The following is a 21,981-nucleotide window of genomic DNA, read 5'->3' on the forward strand; positions in this document are numbered from 1 at the left end:
GAATGGAATGCACCAAATTGAAAAATCAAATGTTGCTAATATTATGCATACTCCAGTTTTGCAGCTCACAAACATGCAAACACTTTGCGAATGCGTATGTCAGAATATCAAGAATACCCTTGTGTATTAGTTTTGATGTAATTTTGCGAGGGCCATGGGTTCGAAAATGAAATCACTATTTTTGGTCAGCGGGCTGGCGCCGATAACATTCTTACCAGTGCGCTGCCTGCAAGAGAGGAAGGCGCCTGGAGAATTCTGGGTATGAGACTGTTGGAATAAAGGACAAGAACCCAAATTGCTGACAAATAAAAAACATCGGTGTTTTATTCATTTTCGGTATGTACACTAGTAGTATGAAGAAGGTATTAACATATATATATTTATTTTTTTCCGGTCCGGTATCCTAAAAAATCGTGCGTTCTGATTGGCTGTTTGAGCGGGCGGTATTTTGTAAGTATCTGCCCGCGCGCGCGGTCCGGTATCCTTTGCCGCTAAACGACAACACAAAACGATTACCAAAACAAGTAAAAAAAATACGGGAAAAAAATAAATAAGTTATTTACCGTCCTATAGTCGGTCCGGATAGGGAAAAACTGTGCCCTCGGTTTTGAACACGGACCTCGGCCTAACGGCCTCGGTCCGTATATTCAAGACCTCGGGCACAGTTTTTCCCTATCCGGACCTCCTGGCCGGTAAATAACATATATATATCTACACATACCGCTAAAAACATTTGCATATCCAAATACAATAGTGACGTCAATAGCATAATCAAAATGACGTCATTTTATTTATTCGTTAATCCAGATTTCATATTTTTCTCCGACTTCAAAACAAATCTAGGGTAATATTTATATTTTCCTTAGCATATTAGTTATTGTTATGATTATAATTAAGCCTCCATCCCCTTGAGAGACAAGAAGTTGTCGAGTTTGTGGTCGAAGTCGATCGGACGTTCGTCTGGTTCTCGGTATCGTGAGGTCATTTCGTGTCCAAGGTACTTGATAAGTTCACACTGTTCTTCAAAATTCATCAGCTTCTGTTTGTACTTTTTTCTCGAGTATTCGCTACTATTTGGATTGTACGCTGCAGGAATAAATTATTACCATTAGGGATGGACCCATAAGATAGTTGAGACATTTTGTTTTGTGTTTGTTCGATATTTCTTTATTGAAAGAAGAGGTTGCTCGATATGTTTTTTTGTAGGTGAAGTGCTTGCTCGATATTTTTGGGGGATTTACGCAGCCTCACCCCTTCCCCCTCCATTGCCCTCCTCTCCCCCACCTCTATTATCTAATGGTCCGTGCCTTAGATAAATAGCTATTTACGTGGATCCAGCCATTCAAAGTGATGTACTCGACCTAGTCTTCCCTGGTACCTCTGTGACTATGTGGGTCTCAGAGAGTTCGGCTTGGAGCAAGTTTAGACTTCCTTTACCAAAAAGTAAACACACCTCAACTAGGAATAGGGCATAATAAATGATTTCGTATTACCAGCTGATACAGATTGAAGGCGTGCTCTGATATTGACCGTGCTCTGTCCTACTATTATACATTGAGCACTCATAGATTGCATTATGAAAGTGTGAGTACGAACCTTTGAGATGGTAGGCGACGTAGATTAGCGCAGATTTCTTAGCATCTAAGAATGGATACTTTGGTTTGAAGCAACCCACAGCAGTTAGAGCCTTAGTGATGGCATTCGATACAGTTTGCTCCATGAATCCTAACATAGGAAGCCCGTTCACTGACAGAGGGTCTTTTCTCGGCGGCAGTTTGTGGGGCAGTTTCAGGCCGTGGTACAACTCGGGTAACCGCATGAACTTGTCCAGACTCTCCTCGTTGGCGAAGTAGTACAGTTTGTTGCAATATTCTACTACAAGCTCTGGATCTCCTGGCACAATACTCTCGTATCTACCAAAGATAAATGAATTAATGTGAGTAGGACTGGTTTTCCTCCCTCCACAAAAAAAAAACACTCTTAAATTCCGTCGATTTTTGTTTCGATCATGGAACGAGGACCACACATTCACACACACATACATACATTATGATATTAAACTACATTTTCAAAGATGATGACGTCACATATACGTGATGACGTTATGAATGATTGTGACGTCACATATACATATAAATTATGAGGTTTAAAATGGTTACCATGGTTACGATGCGAGGCAAGGATAGAGAATCTTCTACTCACCTTTGTTTTCCGTCCCAAAATGTGACGGGACAATAGCCTTGCATCTCAATTTGAATAGGGAACATGGCTTTGACATCTGCCGAAGTCCTTCTGACTGGAAGCACGTCTGGTAACTTCCTCGGCGCCAATGGAGGGACATAACGAGCTGGGTCAGCCAGGAACTTCCCCAGATCAGCGCGACAGCTTAATTTATAATAACGACCTCGGAATTCTGCGGCGAATTCTAGTGAAGGAGTAACAGAACAGTCGACCAATTCACCACGGTCTGCGAGACTCACCGGACAGTACTGGCCGAAATCTCCCAGGCGTGACTTAAGTTCTGATTGAGTGATGCACATGTCGGCTATCGATGCCGCCTTGCCTGGAGGAGGATAAAACAAACGGGTCGTTTAATACTAAAGTATTAGATAAGCATACCTGTACTATTGTTTGTTTTGATGATAATATAGATGATGATGGTAATGGAGATGATAGTTATGATAATGGTGATGATGATGGTAATGGAGATGATAATACTGATGATGATGACGACGGTGATGATAATGGTGATGATGATGGTCACGATGATGATGGTCATGATGGCAATGACGATGGTGATGATGACGGTAATGATGACGGTGATGATCATGATGCTAATGATGATAGTCGTTCACTATTTTCCATCCATCTGTTCACTTGTCCAACACAAAGCATTCAATTAAGGCTACAGGGTTCAAATTTCAATAATCCTTTGAAGCTGCCTAGCAGCCTCGATGTATGGAAAACGGTGAATGACGATGGTGATGATAGACAACGGTGATGGTGATGATGGTGGTAGTGATGGTGAAGGTGAGGACGATGATGATAACGATAATGAATACAATGTTGTTAATAACTTTAATATCTGACCTGAGCCAATCCTATCCAGGTAGATTTGAATCTGCCGAACAGATTTCCTGGTTTCATCCAGCGCCTCATTCCAGACCCACCACTTGGACTGCTGACCATTCAAAGCAGCCCAGTTCCGGTGTTCCTTGTCGTACCAGTCCCTCACGGCTCCTATTTCTTGTTGCCAGCAGTTCAGTCTAATGGCTAGAATCTGATGACTGTCATGCAGTGGTAGAGTCCTGCAATAATCGCAATGTTTTAGTATAACGTTAGACTTGAATATAGAGTTTCACGCGCTGTGATTGGTCGAGCGACCAGTAATTCTGAGACGATAATCACTGTTCGAGCGGTGATAATGAGGTATGAATATTCCCCTGATAACCACTTCGCCTTTGTCGAACAATTGTTAAATAAAGTAATACGAAACCTGACGTCATAATGTACCTGTGACATCATAATCGTGATGACGTCAGTATGCTACCACAATTAGAATCTTTCAACAACTCTCATTTAGTGCTACATCAGTAAGAAACCAAAACCAACATGGCGGCTATGACGTCACATGCACAACAAGAAGAGAGGGATTGGATGTCAATCAATGCAGTGTGTGTAAAGTAACGGGTTAGTTTACCTTGCAGGATCATTTCTATCAATCATTCCTCGTCTCAGTACTTCCTCGTCATCTACTTTCAGCTCCAGGACCTTGACCGGGATGATTTTCCTGTCAGTCATCAGTTCGACTTGTTTTGCGGTCACTGGATAACCATCAAGTACGAATCTGGAATACAATACCATAGATAAGGATACTACTAAGGCTAATAACAATTCATTGGGTGACTAGAACTAGGGAGCTTTCATTTATTAGCACATGGAGGGTGGGGGGGGGGAGGTCGGCAAAATCACACAGTAAACTTTACGAACATAACCCGAACCACCATCCCTGCAATAGTTCTCAACCCCCCTCCATGTGTGATAACCCCTAACCACTTTCTCAAAATAACAGCATAACGTTACCCCGTAAAGGCCACTTACACAAGTAATTTTCATCTAGACCAACTTAGTAATTACTAGCAAGTTAAGACATGAAACGAGAAAGGCGGCCTATTTAATCTTCAAAGCTTTCGCTGTTGTATCACAGCGTGGGACAATCACAACAGAGCTAGGCTCCAAACTAGGTGAAAGCCCAAAGATCGAATTAGAATTTAAAAGTTGATTTTTAAGGAGGGAGGAAAACCGGAGAACCCGGAGAAAAGCCCTCGAAGCACAGGAGAGAACCAACAAACAACTCTACTCACATACGATATCGAGATCGGCAGGACTCGAACTCAGGCCGCATTGGTGAGAGGAAGCGCATTATCAGCGCACGCCGCCGGTGCCGCGTGGCACAAAAGGGGCACCATGTATTTTGGGAGGCAATCAGAATGCGCCTACGCTAAAGAACACAATAAACTGTATATACTTACCCTCGGGTCTGACACTGCATGTCGAGTAAGACCACCTCTAAAGCCTGCACAGCCAGTTCATCAGGAACAGTGTTACCAGTCCTCAGGTGGATGTTGATCTGTTTTGCTAGTTCCGTGTGCTTTTGATTCTCAAGGAGCCTTCGTAAGGCCTCTCCGATGGATAAACGCACGACGCCATACTCCGAAGCAAATCGTTTGGCCACTGAATAGATAGCGAAAAAGAATCTTAATGAATCAGCAGAGGCAAGAGAAAATGAACTACGAGAAGGAATCTCTGGTATTCATGCTGCTATTTTTAGAATCACATTTGCGATCGTTTGTTTTTCTCTACGCTGTTTGCTCACGTTTTCTTTTGAAAAGTACATGGAAACATGAGTAAACAGCGCAAAGCGCGTGAATTTTGAGCGTGTAGAAAAAGAAACGATCAAATGAGTGATTCTAATAATAGCATCAATGATTCTAAAAATAGCATCAATGAGTCTAAAAATAGCATCAATGAGTCTAAAAATAGCATCAATGAGTCTAAAAATAGCATCAATGAGTCTAGAAATAGCATCAATGAGTCTAAAAATAGCATCAATGAGTCTAAAAATAGCATCAATTGAGTCTAAAAATAGCATCAATGAGTCTAAAAATAGCATCAATGAGTCTAAAAATAGCATCAATGAGTCTAAAAATAGCATCAATGAGTCTAGAAATAGCATCAAAGAGTGCTCATGATGGACGCGGGGATTCCTTCTCTTAGTTCATTTTCTCTTGGCAGAGTAAATGAAGTCAGTGACATCAATTAGAGAGTATCGTAGTGCACAGGGTACTTACTAGTAGTTTTTCCTGACTTGGGTGGTCCAATAATAGCAATACGTATGGGGACAACAGGTTTGGGAGAAGGCTGTTTAAGGTAGGTAGCAGGGCACTGCATAAACTTCTCTCTCGATTCCTCGTTACAGCAAAAGTAGACGTGCTGTCTGTAGACAACAGGACATGGATAGTACAAGGACCCGTACTGTGGCTGGATTACTTCTCCTTCCAGTAACTAGAGCAAATAGCAAGTAAACAATTCAGAGGTGGATCCAGGATTTGTTCAAGGGGGGGGTTGTAGCATTGATTGAGGTATTTATTTGGCGGGAAAGTAGCACAGGGTTCCCAAACGGAAGTAGGTCTTATCATAATGATTATTTGCTGCAGGCGAGCATGGTCGTTTCAGGTCCCACACACGTCGTATAGAAAAAAAAAGCGAGCGAAATGTGTTCGGCAACCCTGTTTTAATAAAACTCGCGATGCTGTTGGTGTGGTCATGAAAAAAAAAAATCATAAATCACGATGGCTCTCATAGGGGGGGTTGCAACCCCCAAAACCCACCCCTAGATCCGCCACTGCAATTAATGATCAATTGTCATAAATAACTGCGATGAATCTCACATTCTGATTCACTTTATGAAAGCACACAGCATGCGCGCGCACTTTCTAATCTTATTAATGTTATCCAAAAGAACAGCTATTCTAGTTTGTATTTCATACAAGAAATAAAAAATGTTTGTTTCTGGGTGTCCACAGTAGTAGGGTATCCGTATTAAGCAGGTTGATTTAAGAGTAAACGTGGTGAGTGGTGTTCAAATGTACATAAATCACTCACCTTTACAGGACACCAGCGGCCAAATCTACTAGGAAATTTATAGCCACTTGAGAGCATTTTGTTGGCTAGTAAAAAATCTATGGCAAAACAACGATCGAACAGGCATTCTCTGAAGTCCACGACTGGTCGAATGGCTTTGTCGATGCAATACCGAACGATGCGTGGCTTGCGACCACCGTTGATTTCCATACGAGGAATGAGTAGCTCTTCAAATGTTTCCTGGTAAAAGTAGCAGGTGAAAATAGTCAGTCACTAATAAGGATTAGGTACTCTCCCCCTTCACCAATTTTACTAAGGTGAGGTCGTATTGTGTCCCTGCTGACAGAATATATATTGAATATTTTTGACATTTCCAATTATTTATTTCTTATAAGTTATATCTATACATTCATATAATTTTATTTTTATTTATAGTTATACAATTTATATCTATTATTCTAAGTTTTAACACGGCTCTTAGGAAGGGCATTTTGTATGATGAGACATCCGTGTTTAAATAAAGATTATGTATGTATGTATGTATGTATGATTAGATGGAGATCAAATAGGGGTATTAAATTCATAAAAAGTATGTATATCAAATGTATATAAAATTGTTATGTGCCTTTAAATAACATGTTCTCCCCCAATTAATACTGGCTACAGTGATGTCGGCTACAGTGCTAAGGATATTGTCTTTGTAATATCAACGGAATGAGATGAGTATGGATGGATAAATGAAGGGAAGAATTGGGATGGTTCAATGTAGATGGATAAAAAAAGGGATTGGATGGACGAGATAAGACGGATGAATGTAGATGGGTATTGTATTTGAGTTTAGAGTAGTGGGAATGGATGGAAAAAGATGATGGATGGATAAAATGGATGGCATAGCATATGAATGATGGATTGGATGAATTCATAATTAAGGAAGGGATGAATAGATTATTGGAATGGATCTAAAAAAAATTATATATATCTACAAAGCTTTCGCTGTTGTATCATAGCGTGGGACAATCACAACAGAGCTAGGCTCCAAACTAGGTGAAAGCCCAAAGATCGAATTAGAATTTAGAAGTTGATTTTTAAGGAGGGAGGAAAACCGGAGAACCCGGAGAAAAACCCTCGAAGCACAGGAGAGAACCAACAAACAACTCTACTCACATACGACATCGAGATCGACCAGACTCGAACTCGGGCCGCATTGGTGAGAGGCGGCGCATTAGCGATGAGATGGATGAATGTAGATGGATACTGTATTTAAGTTTAGAGCATAATGGAATGGATGGATAGAGATGGTTTATGGCATAGCATAAATGGATGAATTGGATGAATTAATTAATCAAGGGAGAGATTGGTTAGGGAAACGATAGCCATGACCTTTTACCTGCACATTAGCAAGTCTTCCCACTTCCTCATCAAACCGATCTCCTATTTCAGTTTTCATTCGTTCTATCGCATCCTCTTCTGTTTCCTCGTCTTCATCTTCCTCCTCTTCTTCCTCCTCGAACTCAGCGTCAAGCAAGGCTTCTATATCTACTTCTTCTTCCTCTTCGTCTAGTTCTTCATCGCTGTCGTCGCTCTCACGAGCCTGTCTTCGTGCCTAACATCCAAACATTACATCAGGACCCGGTCGTATGAAGGTTGAATAGCGCTATCCGGCGAATAAATCTTGTCCAGTGGATAAGTTTATCGGATATAAGCATCTACTGGGTAAGGATTTATCCGTTCGATAGTGCTATCAACCCTTCGTACAACTGGGTCCAGTACAAGATATTTAAAGGCATGCGCAAATTTCCCGTGCACGGCTTTTATTGGGTGTATAGCGATCTCGTGCACCGTTAGTGGTTCAATTTCATACCATGACCGTGCGGTGTACTATGTCCTACATATAACAGACCACATGTCGAACGGGTAAGACTTACAGCACGTACACGATACTGTATACATGTATTCCACAATAATACACCGTGTAACTTTATCCACACTTAACGTCCCGCGACATACCAATGAGACTGTTACGGGGTATAATTTCCAAGCAAAACAGAATTTACTAGATACAATATTTCATTTCTCACCAATAATTCAGCTTTGTTGGCAGCGATTTGCGCCAGTTTTTCCTCGCGACGGCGATTTCGTAACTCTTCCTGCAACACGAGATAGACAAGACTACATTAGCAGAGGATCATTACTAACATCATTGTGAATCAAGGGTGGCGTAGTGACGTCCCAGCTTCGATACCCAGACTACACTAGACATCACATGTGAGTAGAGTTTGTTAGGTCTCTCCCTTGATTGGAGGGTTTTTGTCCGGGTTCTCCGGTTTTCCTCCCTCCGCAAAACCTACGCTAAATTCCAATTCAACGTGAGTGTTAGCCGTGCCCAGACTTAGATCAGCCCAGAGGTTGTTTCAGGGTTTGATCTGTGAGTTAGCCGTGCCCTGACTTACATCAGCCCAGAGGTTGTTTCAGGGTTCTATCTGTGAGTTAGCCGTGCCCTGAGTTAGATCAGCCCAGGGGTTGTTTCAGGGTTCTATCTGTGAGTTAGCCGTGCCCTGACTTTGATGAGCCGAGAGGTTGTTTCAGGGTTCCATCTGTGAGTTAGCCATGTCCTGACTTTGATGAGCCGAGAGGTTGTTTCAGGTTCAATCTATGAGTTAGCCATGCCCTGACTTAGATCAGCCCAGAGGTTGTTTCATCAGGGTTCTATCTGTGAGTTAGTCGTGCCCTGACATTGATCAGCCCAAAGGTAGTTTCAGAATTCAATAAAACTGATAATCCGTCTGTTTTCCGTCTACCTTCTGTTTTCTTGCCAAAGCTTTCCGTCGTTCCTTCTCAGCTTGTCGCTTGTCTCTTTTTCTCTTCCATATCTCTAGCTTAGGGGGTATCAATCTATTGACAATCTCAGTGTCCTCCACAGCTAGCAAGATGGCTGCGTCTGGGAAGTAGCCTGAATTTGCTAAATAACGGGCTTCTAACTCATTCCTCGGGAAACCTTCAAGTATGAATCCTGTAGATCTGTTTGGAAAAAAAGTGCAGTTACAACTAGTTAGCCCACTAGCCTGGATTTGGCTACCTGTGTGTGGACGAGCCATATGATCATTTTTCACAATGCTGGATACATAGAGGTTATCAGTCGTTTAAGTATCTGATACAGCTGTGTATTTTTACGAGTCACGGAGTATTTTGGCGAGACGTTAGGTAAAAAGTAAAAAGCCAAAGCCGTATCAGATGCTTAGTCTACTGATAAGTTACTTATCATTTAATTCTGCAAAGAAATGCTCAAACTCTCTTTGAACCTTATCGTACCCAGCATGAGCAGATGAGAAGTGCTGATACGGTCTCATATCAGGCATGTCCTTTTTCCATATCACGCACGTTCTTTGCAGAATTAGATGATAAAGTTTGATACTAGGGCCCGGTTGTACGAAGGGTGAATAGCGCTATCCGACCGATTATGTCCAAGTTCAATATGTCCATTAGACAGGGATGTGTTTTCACACAACCGTTCAACAAAGAAATGATACTCTAGGGAATGACACGTGGTCTGTGTGGAAAACATTACGTCCAAGTTCAATAGCGCAGCGCAGCCGTGACGTCATAAAAACGAAGACAAAGGCGAAATTCGGACAAACAATTTTTACAGCCGATCGCATTTGATCTTAGTTTACATGGGTTATTATTGTAACTTTAAGTAAAATTAATAAAATCGGTTCGTATAATCCTCGTAGCGGTTAAACAGAATGCAATGCTTGTCCGAATCTTTAAGCTATTTTTAGAATCAGCGCGCTGCACTATTGATGGTTTTTACGGCGGCCATGTTAGAGGAACTTACAAAAGAATTGTCAATGAATTCTTTTGTTATATCCTCCAACATGGCTGCCGTGTCTTTTGTTATTTAATTCTCTTGGGAATGGTTGAAAACCATCAACAGATCCATAAGATAGGGATGTGTTTTTACCTGAAAGGTTCCTCATTCCACCATTCTGGTAATATCTTATCTAGTGTCTCGTTTGGTAGTGGGTCACCATCCGTCAGGTTGGCTTTGATGTTTTCTTCATCTTCAGTAAATTCTACTTCTGGTTCTTCATTGTACCCTTCTTCTCTCGCTCCTTCAGGTACGCTATCACCAGTTTTTGTTGCTGTTGCGTCTGAAGAATTACATTCAATAGAGCAGATTAATTTAGGTTGAATGGCGAAAAGATACAACTGGTTCTTGAAGTGCTATTAGTTTGTGCATGGGATGTCACGCGGTTTTATTGGATGTCACGCGGTTTTAATGGATGTCATGCGGTTTTATTGGATGTCACGCGGCTGAATTTTATTTTATAATAGTCCCTTTCACAGTTCCCTGCGCTATCTTGAAGGGTAGCCGTACCTTTGCATCGAAGGGAGACGAAAGGTGAGCTTGCAATGATAGAGACATAATTGTTCAAGGTGTTAAAAAAGGTCTATCATTGCAAGCTCACCGTTCTTCTAGCTTCGGATGCAAAGGCACGGCTGCCTTTCAAGATGGCGCAAGGAACGGTGAAGGGGGCTATTACAACATCGATGAGTGCTACAGTAAGGCCTCGAGGGCTCTATTTTTCGTAGCAGCGCCGTAGCCTATTTTTCTATAATAGTATGTTCGCGCTGTAATTTGATGAATCGAAAAGATACAATGACAATCCATTTGAGTGTTAGGGCATATGTAGACGTTTGCTTCATCTCCATCAACCTCTTTTTGCTACAAATAATTGATATGTGGTGATTCATGTTATTTCTCTCACCATCTGCCGTGCTCTCAGGATCTGTTGGTCCCTCTTCCTCATCGTCATAGTCAGGTCCAATCTTCTTCTTGGTTTTCGCGATGATCAGTTCTTGTAGGCGTTCAGTGAATGAAATGTGGAAGAGGCCTAGTTTCTGTGCAAGATACCGTCCATGCATGGTCTTACCAGCTCCTTTAGGTCCTAGAATGATTAGACGGATGGGAGGCTTCTGCAGAACAAAACCCACGAAAAACGAATGATTATAATTTAGGGTCAATATAGTATGGGGAGATTTTGATAACGCGGGTTTCCTGTGGCATAAGACATCAGTTTTAGGAAGGGCGTGGGTAGAATGATTAGTCGAAAGGGAGGCTTCTTCAAAACATAACTATTGGCTAATACAAACCAAAAGTTCTAGAGGATCAATATAGTATATGAAGATTTTGAAAATGCGGGTTTCCTGTGGTATAAGAAATCAGTTCTAGGGAGGGGGACCAATCACACAAAAGCGTAGGTTCCCTTATTAGGTATAAACAATTTCAATGTGCTGACGCACCTTTCAGTGCCCAGCCCGAGAATTGTGGGGGGAGGGAAGGCAACAACGAAAAAAAAAGATCAAGGCCACAGAAAATCCATCCCAGGAAGAAGCTTAATTTAAAAATTATAGATGTAAGAAGTATAAGCATGGGTCCCCTGTGGTATAAGTAGAACCACAGGAAACCTAAAGTACTTAATACCAGTCTTACCTCGACCGGAACATCAGCACTAAGAAAGCTTTCTGGATCTTCAAGGAATTTTGTCCTGGCTTCAACCGCGGAGAAGAAGTACGTCCTCTCCCTGTACTTAGCTGCGCACTCAATAGTACCCGGCCAGAGGACTTTCCTTTCCTTCAGCATCACTGGACAGTACATCTTGGTATCCCCAAAGATTTTCTTTCTTTCGCGGTTGAACGGATCTCCATCTTCGTCGTCATCATCTTCGTCCTCGTCTGCGTCTTCTTCTTCTTCGTCTTGATCCATTCCTGTGTATTCCCAGCCACGGTAGTTGAACGGGGCTAAAACAAAGTGGTATTTTTAAGTATGATATATTGATACTTACAAGAAATAGAATTTATAAGAAAAAACTGTGTCAAAAAATTACACGTTTCGATGACATCTTGTCATCATTATCAAGTAATATTATATATTGATAACTGTTTTATTATTATGTCCATGCAATTATGATTACAATGGGAGTCTTGAGACACGGCAAGGTCACGGTACACGGTAATTCCGCTAGTGCGCCTGTGACGTCATAGCCGCCATTTATATTGACTTTGACAAAAGATTTGGTCTTGGTGTCTTTTGTCATGTCAACCAACATGGCGGCCATGTTTTTTGTCTTTTGTTCTCATGGCAAGTGATGCTCGCCAACAATAGGTGGACTATAGCTTAAGATGTAATGTAGGGTCATCCAACATGACGGCCACGTCTTTTGTCCTTTTGTTCTCATGGGAAGTGACGCACGCCAACAATAGGTGAATTATAGCTAAATATGTAATGTAATGTCATTCAACATGGCGGCCTTGTTTTTTGTCCTTTCGTTCTCATGGCAAGTGATGCTCGCCAACAATAGGTGGATTATAGTTAAATATGTAATGTAATGTCATCCAACATGGCGGCCATGTCTATTGTCCTTTTGTTCTCATGAGAAGTGATGCACGCCAACAATAGGGGGATTATAGCTAAAGATGTAATGTAATGTCATCCAACATGGCTGCCATGTCTATTGTCCTTTTGTTCTCATGGGAAGTGACGCACGCCAACAATAGGTGGATTATAGCTAAAGATGTAATGTAATGTCATCCAACATGGCTGCCATGCCTATTGTCCTTTTGTTCTCATGAGAAGTGATGCACGCCAACAATAGGTGGATTATAGCTAAAGAGTACTGTAATGTCATCCAACATGGCGACCACATCTTTTGTCCTTTTATCCCCTTAAATTGAATCATTTGAATATAATCTTTTATAGTGTCAATACTTTTCAACAAGTACTAAGTCCCACCTTCAATCTTCTTGGTAACTTCAGCAGCAATAACATCAAGGTTCTTCTCTGCTGATACGTTTATCGGTTCAATAACATTGGTCCCCTTAATGACCGATAAAAGCTGAGAACTGTCTCGATCAAAGTTCGTCCTCTGACGTCTATACTCTTCCGTCTCAGGAGTCTCAGGTGGGATGTCTTTATCAAGCTGTAGCTCCTCCTCTCCGTCTCCCTCTGGGTCTCCTTCTGAGGGGCGTGGGGTTGATCCTTTAATATCAGGGGAGGCATTCTCCGAGGATTCATCTTGCTCCTCGACTTCGTCAGGTTTCTGTTCTTCGGGAGCTTTGTCTTCGCTTCCGTCAGCTGCACCAGTCGCGTCATCGTCATCTTGTTCTCTTAGTTGTTTGGCTTCAGCTATGATGGCTTCAGCCTCTGCTGTTCGTCTCGCCTCCTCGGCAGCTTTTTTCGCCTCTTCTTCTTTGCGAATGCGCTCTTTTTCGAGTCGCTCGGCTTCTTTTTTCGCGTGCTCAGCCGCTCGTCTTTCTTCCCACTTTGCATGGAGTTCTAGAAACGAAACACAAGATCATTTATATCGTTATCTATCAATGGTATTAAAGGTAAAAAGTTTGTCAGTATACAGAAATAACGTAAAATACTGCATTTGACGTACGTCATTCTTGTTTGAATCAGATTTTGTCGCCCAAAATGCGCATTTAACCATTATCTCTATCAGGGCCCCGTATAAACCGAATCGAAATATTGAGACCAATTTAAATGACTATTGTTCTGGATTGACTAGTCTCTTGTACATGTGGAAACACATTTATATTGCCACGTGAACACGTGTCAGTAGCTAGTCAGTGCAGAATAGTTATTCCAATTGTCGCCATTATTCGATTCGGTGAATAAGATTAATTTAAAAAAATTAAAGTTACAAAAAGTTGAATAATGAATAATGGTCTACTACAGGGATAATCGATTATTCATTCATTTTTATTCATTTATTTCTTGTTGTTTTTTTTATAATATTATTTATTCGACAATCAATTTGTTTCTTTCTTCCCTCCAAGAACTAGAGAGCTCACCTAGCGAGATAACAATATGTTGATATGTAATGACCTACCTTCCTTGTTGCTGGCGTACCATCTTTTCATTAGGAGTTCTCCATTCTCACTGTCATCCTTCAGCAGAATCACCTCATCTGGGAGAATATTACGTTCGACCATAGCAGAGAAGTGCTCGCGCGTTCGAGGAAAATTATCCAGCACGTAACTACCAGCACTAGCGAGAGAACAAATGCATGGAAACTGGGTTAGTGATTCCTTATTCATTTATTTTTTATTTATAAAATATAACAGAAGACAGATGAGGCCCCACGTACCTTGCTCCATTTGGGTCCTCAGCTATCAGCTCCTCGGATCTCTTCTGTATAGCCTCATCAAGCACCTCGACATACTCTTCTGGGGTCAGCTCAGGCTCCTTCTTCTCCGCCTCGGCCATGACGTCATTGACAATTCTAATGACGTCAGGGTGATTGGCATCTATTGGAAGTTCATCTTTGGATTTTCTTCTTGGTTTCTCGGTAGGCTCTTCTGGTTCTTCGGTTTCTTTACCTTCATCTGTCTCGCCTTTTACAACAAAATAAACAAAGAAAAGATTTAGTGACATCTGTATACAATAAGATGGGGCAATAGAGGGTTTGTTTAGTAAAAGAGTTGCAATTTTTACCACAAATTGTTACTTTCTTGCTCGCTGACATCATATATTGTAATCAATAATATTCGTTACCTTCCTCCTCGCCTTCTTTTGTATCCTCCTCATCTTTTTCTCCTTCCTTTTCATCCTCATCCTCATCTTCGTCTTCTTCACCCGTTTTATCTAATGCTTTGGAAAACAAACAAATACAAGTTGTACTAACAATAAAATATTTAGGAGAATTCATGTGCTACAGTCATCGTCACAACTTGACGATGCCCTTAAACCAGCCACAGGGCGCGCGATTATTGTTTGTCCAATCAGAATGCTTGGACATAGCACCGGCACCGTTACGGTAAGGCAAGTTCTTACCTCTTTTACAGTCATATGTAATCTGCTCTATGTTAGAATCTTTTCTTTAAGAAAAAACTTTTAAACCGAAATTTTACTTGTAGATTTTTTGGTCATCCATCAAAGAAGCGTGATTCAATAGTGGTTATTCTACAGACTGACAAACTATCGATTGTCATTGGTCGGTAGTAACATTGTCTTTCAAGAGTCCTCAGTGAACTGTGGGATCCCATACAAACAGCTTTACAGGTGCGTCAGCCTTTGATTAAATTGTTTCCAGCTTTGGACGAGATAAGATGGGGCTTTCTTCCTGTTCAGTCATTGATACTTACGTTCCTCCTCTTCGTCGCCCAGCCCCGCCTTGAGTGCCTGTCTAGCAGCTGTTACTTTACCAATGGCTGACTGGATGGCTTCTGCTTTTGTCTCATCCATCATCTTTTTTTTGGCTGCTTCTTTTCGTGGCTTCACTAACTCATCTATGTCTAATACCTGCAGGAAACAATAACGGTTAGGAATACGGAAACGAGTCATGATTTTATTTTTATTTTTGGTACAATACCATATTAAGCATGGTGAACTAAAGATATCTTTACCCAATTTAGACCAAAAATGAATCACGTCCAACTTTAAGTGATGCGGAAGCGCCCCCGTCCCCCATCCTTTACCGCTTGGATTTTTTTCATTGTTCGTTTGATGTCTCATTTTTCGTATCCAAAGTACCTCCGACTCAAAGCTACCCTACAGGGCCCGGTTGTACGAAGCCTGGATAGCGTTATCCGGCGGATAAATCCTTATCCAGTGGATAAGTCGATGTTGTTATACAATAAATTTATCCACTGGATAAGATTTATCCGTCGGATAGCGCTATCCAGGCTTCGTACAACCGGGCCCAGGTCGCAATAGAGAGCTTGAAAATCTTATTTATGGCAAAAGTAAAACGTCAATTAACCAGTGAAAAATTATTTTAAATAAGTAAAATGGAATTGCAAAAATCCCCAAGTAGTAAATAAACAAAAGTATATTAGGATCTGGCGAGAAGGTTTGCAAAAGATAAAGTGATGAAATGCAGGGAAACGCCCATGAAAACTGGTCATGTTTGCCGTTTGCGTGGAGGAAAAACGGGAATCTTATCTCTCTATGTCGCCAATCTAGTAGAGTAGTTTTCGTATGACTGTGAAAAGTTCACGGCACAAACACGGTCGTGACACGGAAAGGGATACGCCAGACCAATCACATTGAACGAAAATTTACTCTCCATCCAATCAAATACCTATAACACGGCATAAACACGACGCGGACACGGTCACGCAAGGTCACGGCACAATCAGACCAATCACATTGCGCATCAGACCAATCACAATGCGCGAGAAAAAGCCAATCTGCCAATTAAAATGTTATGAAACATCACGGTCACGGCACGGCTCGGCACGCTCACAGCACTGAGCTTTTCACAGTCATGCGAAAACTAAACTATAACGTGATGGTGTCGTGTGCTAAGCTGCTTCATAGTCATACAACATCTATTCTAAAACTCTCAACTTTACCTTTGCTTTGTATCGTTCAGCGATTCTTCGCGCCACCTCTGTCTTGCCTGAGTATGGAGGACCAAGTACGCACACCTTGCATGGAGGGCGTGGTAGGTTTGGCGCTAGGAACGGTCGTGGATTCCGCATGAACTGACCAAGGGACTTACTTGTTGACATGATATACAGCTTGTCAAGAAAGCTGCAAGAGAAATGACTTAAGAGTTTTAAAAGGTCCATACTACGCCCAGCTTTGCCCTCCGACTTTTTGCTCACATTCACCTCAGCCATCGTCTTTCTTTGATCATCTTAATAATTTTTGCAATTGTTTTCCTTTTATTTTTATATAATTCTTAAATTTTTAAAAGTGTGATTGTACCTGACAGAGTATTGAACGGTGCCCGGTACGATGTTTCCCTCTTTCAACGCAACAGGGCAGTTTCTTCCCCACTTGCTGCGGCGCCATCGGAACTTTGGTGCCACCATTTCTGTAGCAGCTAGAGTTCTTAACAAGTCATCATTATCTGTGTCGTCAGAAATCTCTTCTGAGTCTTCTGAGCCTTGAAGGCGTAGCGGGACAAGCGCACGGTTGAGCACGAATGTGTTGAGTTTCATCATGAGATGCTGTGGAGTATGGAAAAATGAAGGTGTAAATAGTGGTGCCATCAGCATCATCGTCTATGCTACACTGACAGCATCATATCTCCATCTTATCATCATCTTTAAAATATCATCATCAAAGTTTCGTTGACATCATTAAACATAAATTAATCTTCATCACCATTATCGTAACTATGCCAGAACCACCACCATCATCTTCAGTATTATCATCAATATTATCCTCATCATCATCATTAAATTATTACTATCATCATTTCCCTGACATCATTAGACAGCATTTATCTGCATCATCATCATCATCATCATTACTAGTACAACCACCACCATCATCTCTTTCATCAGTATCACCATCATCAATATCTTATCATTATCATCATAATCTTCATCGAAATACTCAGTTTTTAACATCTATATTTTCTACCTTAAACAATACTCTTTGGTTCTCATTTCCATCAAGTTCAATTAGCTTTTGTTGGTCATGATCAGCCATGTAGTCCTTTGGATGAAAAATTCATTTAGTGAATAAATGGAAACAGACAGACAGACAGACAGACAGACAGACAGACAGACAGACAGACAGACAGACAGACAAAAGACAGACAGCATAGAAGGAAGGGAGGAAAGGAAGAGAGACGAGGGGGAAAAAGAAGAATATTTCTGACCAGTAAATATCTTAATATATTTTAAAGTACAGGTATACGCTTACTTCAAATGTTCTAAGAACCATGTCCTTGTAGTGTTTAATGCTTGCTGTGACATTCTGTGGCAGATCTTCTGGTCTTGTGACAAGCCTGTCAATCAGCTCTGGAGAAGGTTCTTCCTTCTCTTCATCTTCCTGTAGTGGGAAGAAGAATGAAATGGAAAATGAATGGGAAATAAGTGGGAAATGGAAGCTCATTTATATCATCATTTAGCTCATTTTTGTAAAAGAGAACCAGAAGCAAAAACAGCTCTCTTTAAATATTATGACAAAAATACAGCACTGTGCTAACAGGATATATAGTCATAGGTCATTCAAACCACTCTAGAACTACTTACCGGATAATCTTCAACTTCCTCCAAGATTTCTTCCTCTTCCTCCTCATCTTCTTCCTCCTCTTCTTCCATCCCTTCATCCTCTTCACCACTATTTTCTGTGTCTGTAGTTTTCAATGGTTCAGGTGCATATTCCCATCTTGCATACAACATGCCAGTTAGGGGGTCAAGCTTCTGTTCTTGTCTCCTCACAGCAAGGTCTTTATCAGGGATCTGTTGAAAGAAGGACTTTTCATTTACTATAACATCATGCATCTATGCAATGTTCTAAATACATATATGCAGCTTCGCAAGTAATTACCACTTATTAATATGGCTGTGGCGTAATTCCATTTCCTTTCCCTGTACACCCACCCTGCAAGGGTGCTTATTGATTACAAACTCATTTACTCAAATTTAATGAACTTGAGAGACAGAATATTCATGAATGCATGATCAATGTAAAATTAAATTCAAGGGCTACTTAAATCCATTTACATTCATTCTTATGGTGACAGTGACCAAGACAGCCCCACATGTCTGGACTGGGTTGTGGACTTCTGTCAATTCAAAATAAAAACTTAAGCCACTGGAAATTATGTTTTACCTTGATATTAATGATGAAGTCAGGAGGCATTGGAAGGTTTTTCACCAATTCTAGTTGATCTGCCAAGGACAACCAGTCCTCACTTAGCGATGGAAAACCATCAAGTATATAGCCTGAAAATTAATAAATTAACAAGTTAATGACCCCTGATCATGACTACATTGTCAGCAACACCTACACAACTAGCTAACAAAAATATTGACTGTCATATATATACTATGCACACATAGTATCCAAGGGGCAATGCGTTATAGAGGGAGGCCAAATTCCAAACAAAAAAGAGCCATATTGTTTGAGGCCCTGAAATGCCAAACCCCCAAAAAGGCATTACTGTATACATTTTACATTTTTATTTTCACAAAAAAAAATTACCAGCATAAATTCAAAAAAGCCACGAGCGGGATGGGGGGGGGGGGGGGGGGGGGGGGGTGCAACCCTTGTATATCTTTGCAAACAGGAAATCAACCACTTGGTGCTGCAAGCTCTAGGGTCTTACTATGTAATTCTTACCATGATGAGCAACCTCTGGGGAATTGATTTTCTCAAGCAACATCTTTGCTGACAGTTCTTCAGGAATGGCTTCACCTCGCAGAAGGATTTCTTGTGCCTTCAAAGAACATTTTAAATATTAAAATTTGAACATTGTAAATATTGCATAAATATTGCAAAAAGGGGGGTTGATTTATTGAGATTACAAGGGATAGAAAAAGAAATGGAATATACCCCTACATATAGGTCTGGACTTTATGCCAGTTTTCATTACATCAGGAGTAATTCATCCCATCACAACACATAGTTATGGCTACCGTAAGGTACAGTACAGCTACAAATTTGCCTTATTTTTTCTGCTTTGTTATTTTTTTGTATTGTTGTTCGGTATTTTTTGTTAGTAATATATATACCACAATACTGTCGTTTCCCCATCAAGTGAAATATAATGTAATTATGATTATACTATCATAACAATTAATGAATATATTAAGTACCTTGATTCCCAATTCTGTCTGCATTTCAATTGCCATGTTGATAACTTCATTGCCTGTGAAAAAATATATATTGTTATTATAGTCCAATTTCCTAAGCTCCTATTCTATACAGCTAAAATCCTTTTACAGCACTTATAATACACTCTACAAAATTACTTGATTCTGATTGGACAAGAGGAGTAGAAATTCAATCCCAAATTGTACTCTGTAGAGTCCCAATTAAGTTGCTCAATTTTGTTGAGTGTATCATAATCTAAAAATCGCAAGATCTTCTCGTCATTGTGGAATTTATAGATACTTGTGATGTTTTGAAGTTCAATTTTGAAAACTTTCAAAGCATCACTCGTACCTCATGTATTTCAAATTGTACTTGAGATCATGCAATTTCCTATACCAATAATATACATGAAAAACACTTTTGATTGTGATTGGCTGAGAGCAGTGTTGTTAACCAATAGTAAAGCAAAAATTAAAGTGCACTGAAGTGAAAATTAAAAATTATTTGTAAATGTTTTAGGTATATTATTTAATAATGAGTAATCATATGGTGTCTCGTTCAATTTGGAATTGATTTTAACTGCTGTGTTTTTCAAAGAGCTCAAATAGCACTCAACCTATCAGGCTAGTGTTCTTTTGAAGCTCTTTGAAAAACCCACTTTGCAAATTAATTCCAATTGCACTCTAAACCATATGATTACCTATACTAATTGCATTATTGTACAATTTTGTTCTTTTGACTTTGGATACAGACTATTATAGAAGATTATTCCTATTACAAGCCAAAATGTTAACAACATCCTAGTTTCAAACATGAATTTCCACTTTTCTGATCCTATTACCCTTTTCCAGTTACCTAGTAAATACCTAAATCCCATTTCTAATATTTTATTCCACTGTCATCATTATTATCTCTCTAGATGCAAGATAATGCATTCTATTATCCCAGCACAAATCTCATTTCCCATTTTAACCATTTAAATTCTTGTTCTAGTTGTTTTTCACTCAATCTCCATCCCAATTCAATGGTACATAACTTACCATTCACAAATTCACATTTCCAAGCTTGAGCTAGCTTCCGAGCCAAGGTAGTTTTCCCTGATCCCTGAATATTTACATATAATAAACATTAGTTATTATTCTCAGCATGTGCACACTTTATAAAAATATTGAACTCATATAACTTACCGGTTTTCCAATCATTATAAAACATGTTGGCTTGGAGTTCAGGTATTTTCGTTCGGCCTAAAGATGTTAAAACCAAAAATTACTAAATAAATTCTGCTTTTTAAAAGCTCATGTAGTTTTGCAGATATTAAAAATACTAGTAGCACTCATTTGGAGGCTAGTGGAGTCTAAGTTTAGCTGTATTATTCATAATTGATGTGTGGTTTCGTCCAAAGTTTGTGGAAAATAAGCATTGTGAATATTCTAGATCTGATAGGGTATGCTATAAAAACACTTAAGTTTTTAACGCAAATCGCAAAACCTCGACTTCAAAGAGGCAACGAAGAAGAAAAGATTCGTAAAGGATTGACTTTAGGTTCTAGAAATATTAAAAACGACGGTATTTATGCTTATAGAGGGATATTTTAGACTAAACAAATGTTCGCCAAAGTTGAAAATTAATGTGGAGAGCAAAACTCATGAAAAACATGCGAATTTGTGAGAGAATTAGGCTTGAAAAAGGACTTACCTTGTCTTCATTGAACGGATCTAAGTTAAAATAATCTACTGTTATTGTTTTTTCTTTGTTAGACATCGTGAAGGCTTGTTTTTAGCGATATTTTGAAGTCATTCTTCTGGCATTTCTTGCTTGCTCCTTTGCAACTGTGAACTGAAGGATGGGGTTGCCATGGCACCACGATTGTTGACGACTGATGGCCGTGTTACATTAAAAGAGACTGGAAACTACAGACTCAAAAACATTTACAAAACCAAAAAAACAACGTAAAAAATAATATAATTCACAAAATTAATAAAATCGACCTGAAAAATGGGCCTTTATATCGCTTTGAAAAACCTTCTTACAAAACTTTATTTAATATTTTAAACTTAGTTCTTTTAGGTCTTCTCTTAGCTAATTAGTAGGGACTTTTAAGTTTTGCAAAATCTGCGACGGCGACGGCGACGTCTACTGGAAGTGCAAATAACTTCACTTTGGGGTTTCGCGCCTTCAAAGTCTGTCTTCCCTGTTGATGATTTGAATTTACTAACAATGTTTTGAATGAAATCTTCAATGAACAGAACCCCAAAGAGAAAAATAATTTA

The 21,981-nt window shown here is 40.0% G+C and overlaps 1 protein-coding gene across 1 annotated transcript; it reads right to left on the reverse strand.

The window, feature by feature from the left end:
- Positions 1-295: 295 nt before the first annotated feature.
- Positions 296-21,536, reverse strand: LOC116308064 (adenylate kinase 9). Its single transcript, XM_089037675.1, has 30 exons — positions 21,407-21,536; positions 20,899-20,955; positions 20,752-20,815; positions 19,714-19,766; positions 19,238-19,334; positions 18,728-18,840; positions 18,145-18,354; positions 17,813-17,941; positions 17,528-17,602; positions 16,865-17,109; positions 16,507-16,687; positions 15,295-15,451; positions 14,705-14,800; positions 14,298-14,544; positions 14,040-14,197; positions 12,938-13,480; positions 11,639-11,946; positions 10,914-11,121; positions 10,106-10,295; positions 8,943-9,162; positions 8,223-8,291; positions 7,532-7,747; positions 6,166-6,384; positions 5,352-5,565; positions 4,533-4,734; positions 3,701-3,847; positions 3,091-3,308; positions 2,203-2,563; positions 1,597-1,913; positions 296-1,086 (listed from the first exon to the last, which is right to left on the reverse strand). The coding sequence occupies exons 1-30, from the start codon at positions 21,470-21,472 to the stop codon at positions 893-895; spliced, it is 5,574 nt and encodes a 1,857-aa protein (XP_088893801.1). The 5' UTR covers positions 21,473-21,536; the 3' UTR covers positions 296-892.
- Positions 21,537-21,981: the final 445 nt, after the last annotated feature.

Source organism: Actinia tenebrosa, unplaced genomic scaffold (assembly GCF_029948245.1).
Source record: "Actinia tenebrosa isolate PJP-AT-01 unplaced genomic scaffold, QUT_ActTen_1.0 PGA_scaffold5__44_contigs__length_20552954, whole genome shotgun sequence".
NCBI classification, from domain to species: Eukaryota; Metazoa; Cnidaria; class Anthozoa; order Actiniaria; family Actiniidae; genus Actinia; species Actinia tenebrosa.

Bases quoted from the DNA above. Each gene is read 5' to 3' on its own strand.
- LOC116308064 (XM_089037675.1), bottom strand. From the start codon at position 21,472: ATGTCTAACAAAGAAAAAACAATAACAGTAGATTATTTTAACTTAGAT. The intron at 16,688-16,864 runs GTACAATCACAC...TTTCTCTTGCAG, and splicing joins ACCGTTCAATACTCTGTCAG to CTTTCTTGACAAGCTGTATA. The intron at 2,564-3,090 runs GTCAGATATTAA...ATCCTCCTCCAG, and splicing joins CCTGGATAGGATTGGCTCAG to GCAAGGCGGCATCGATAGCC.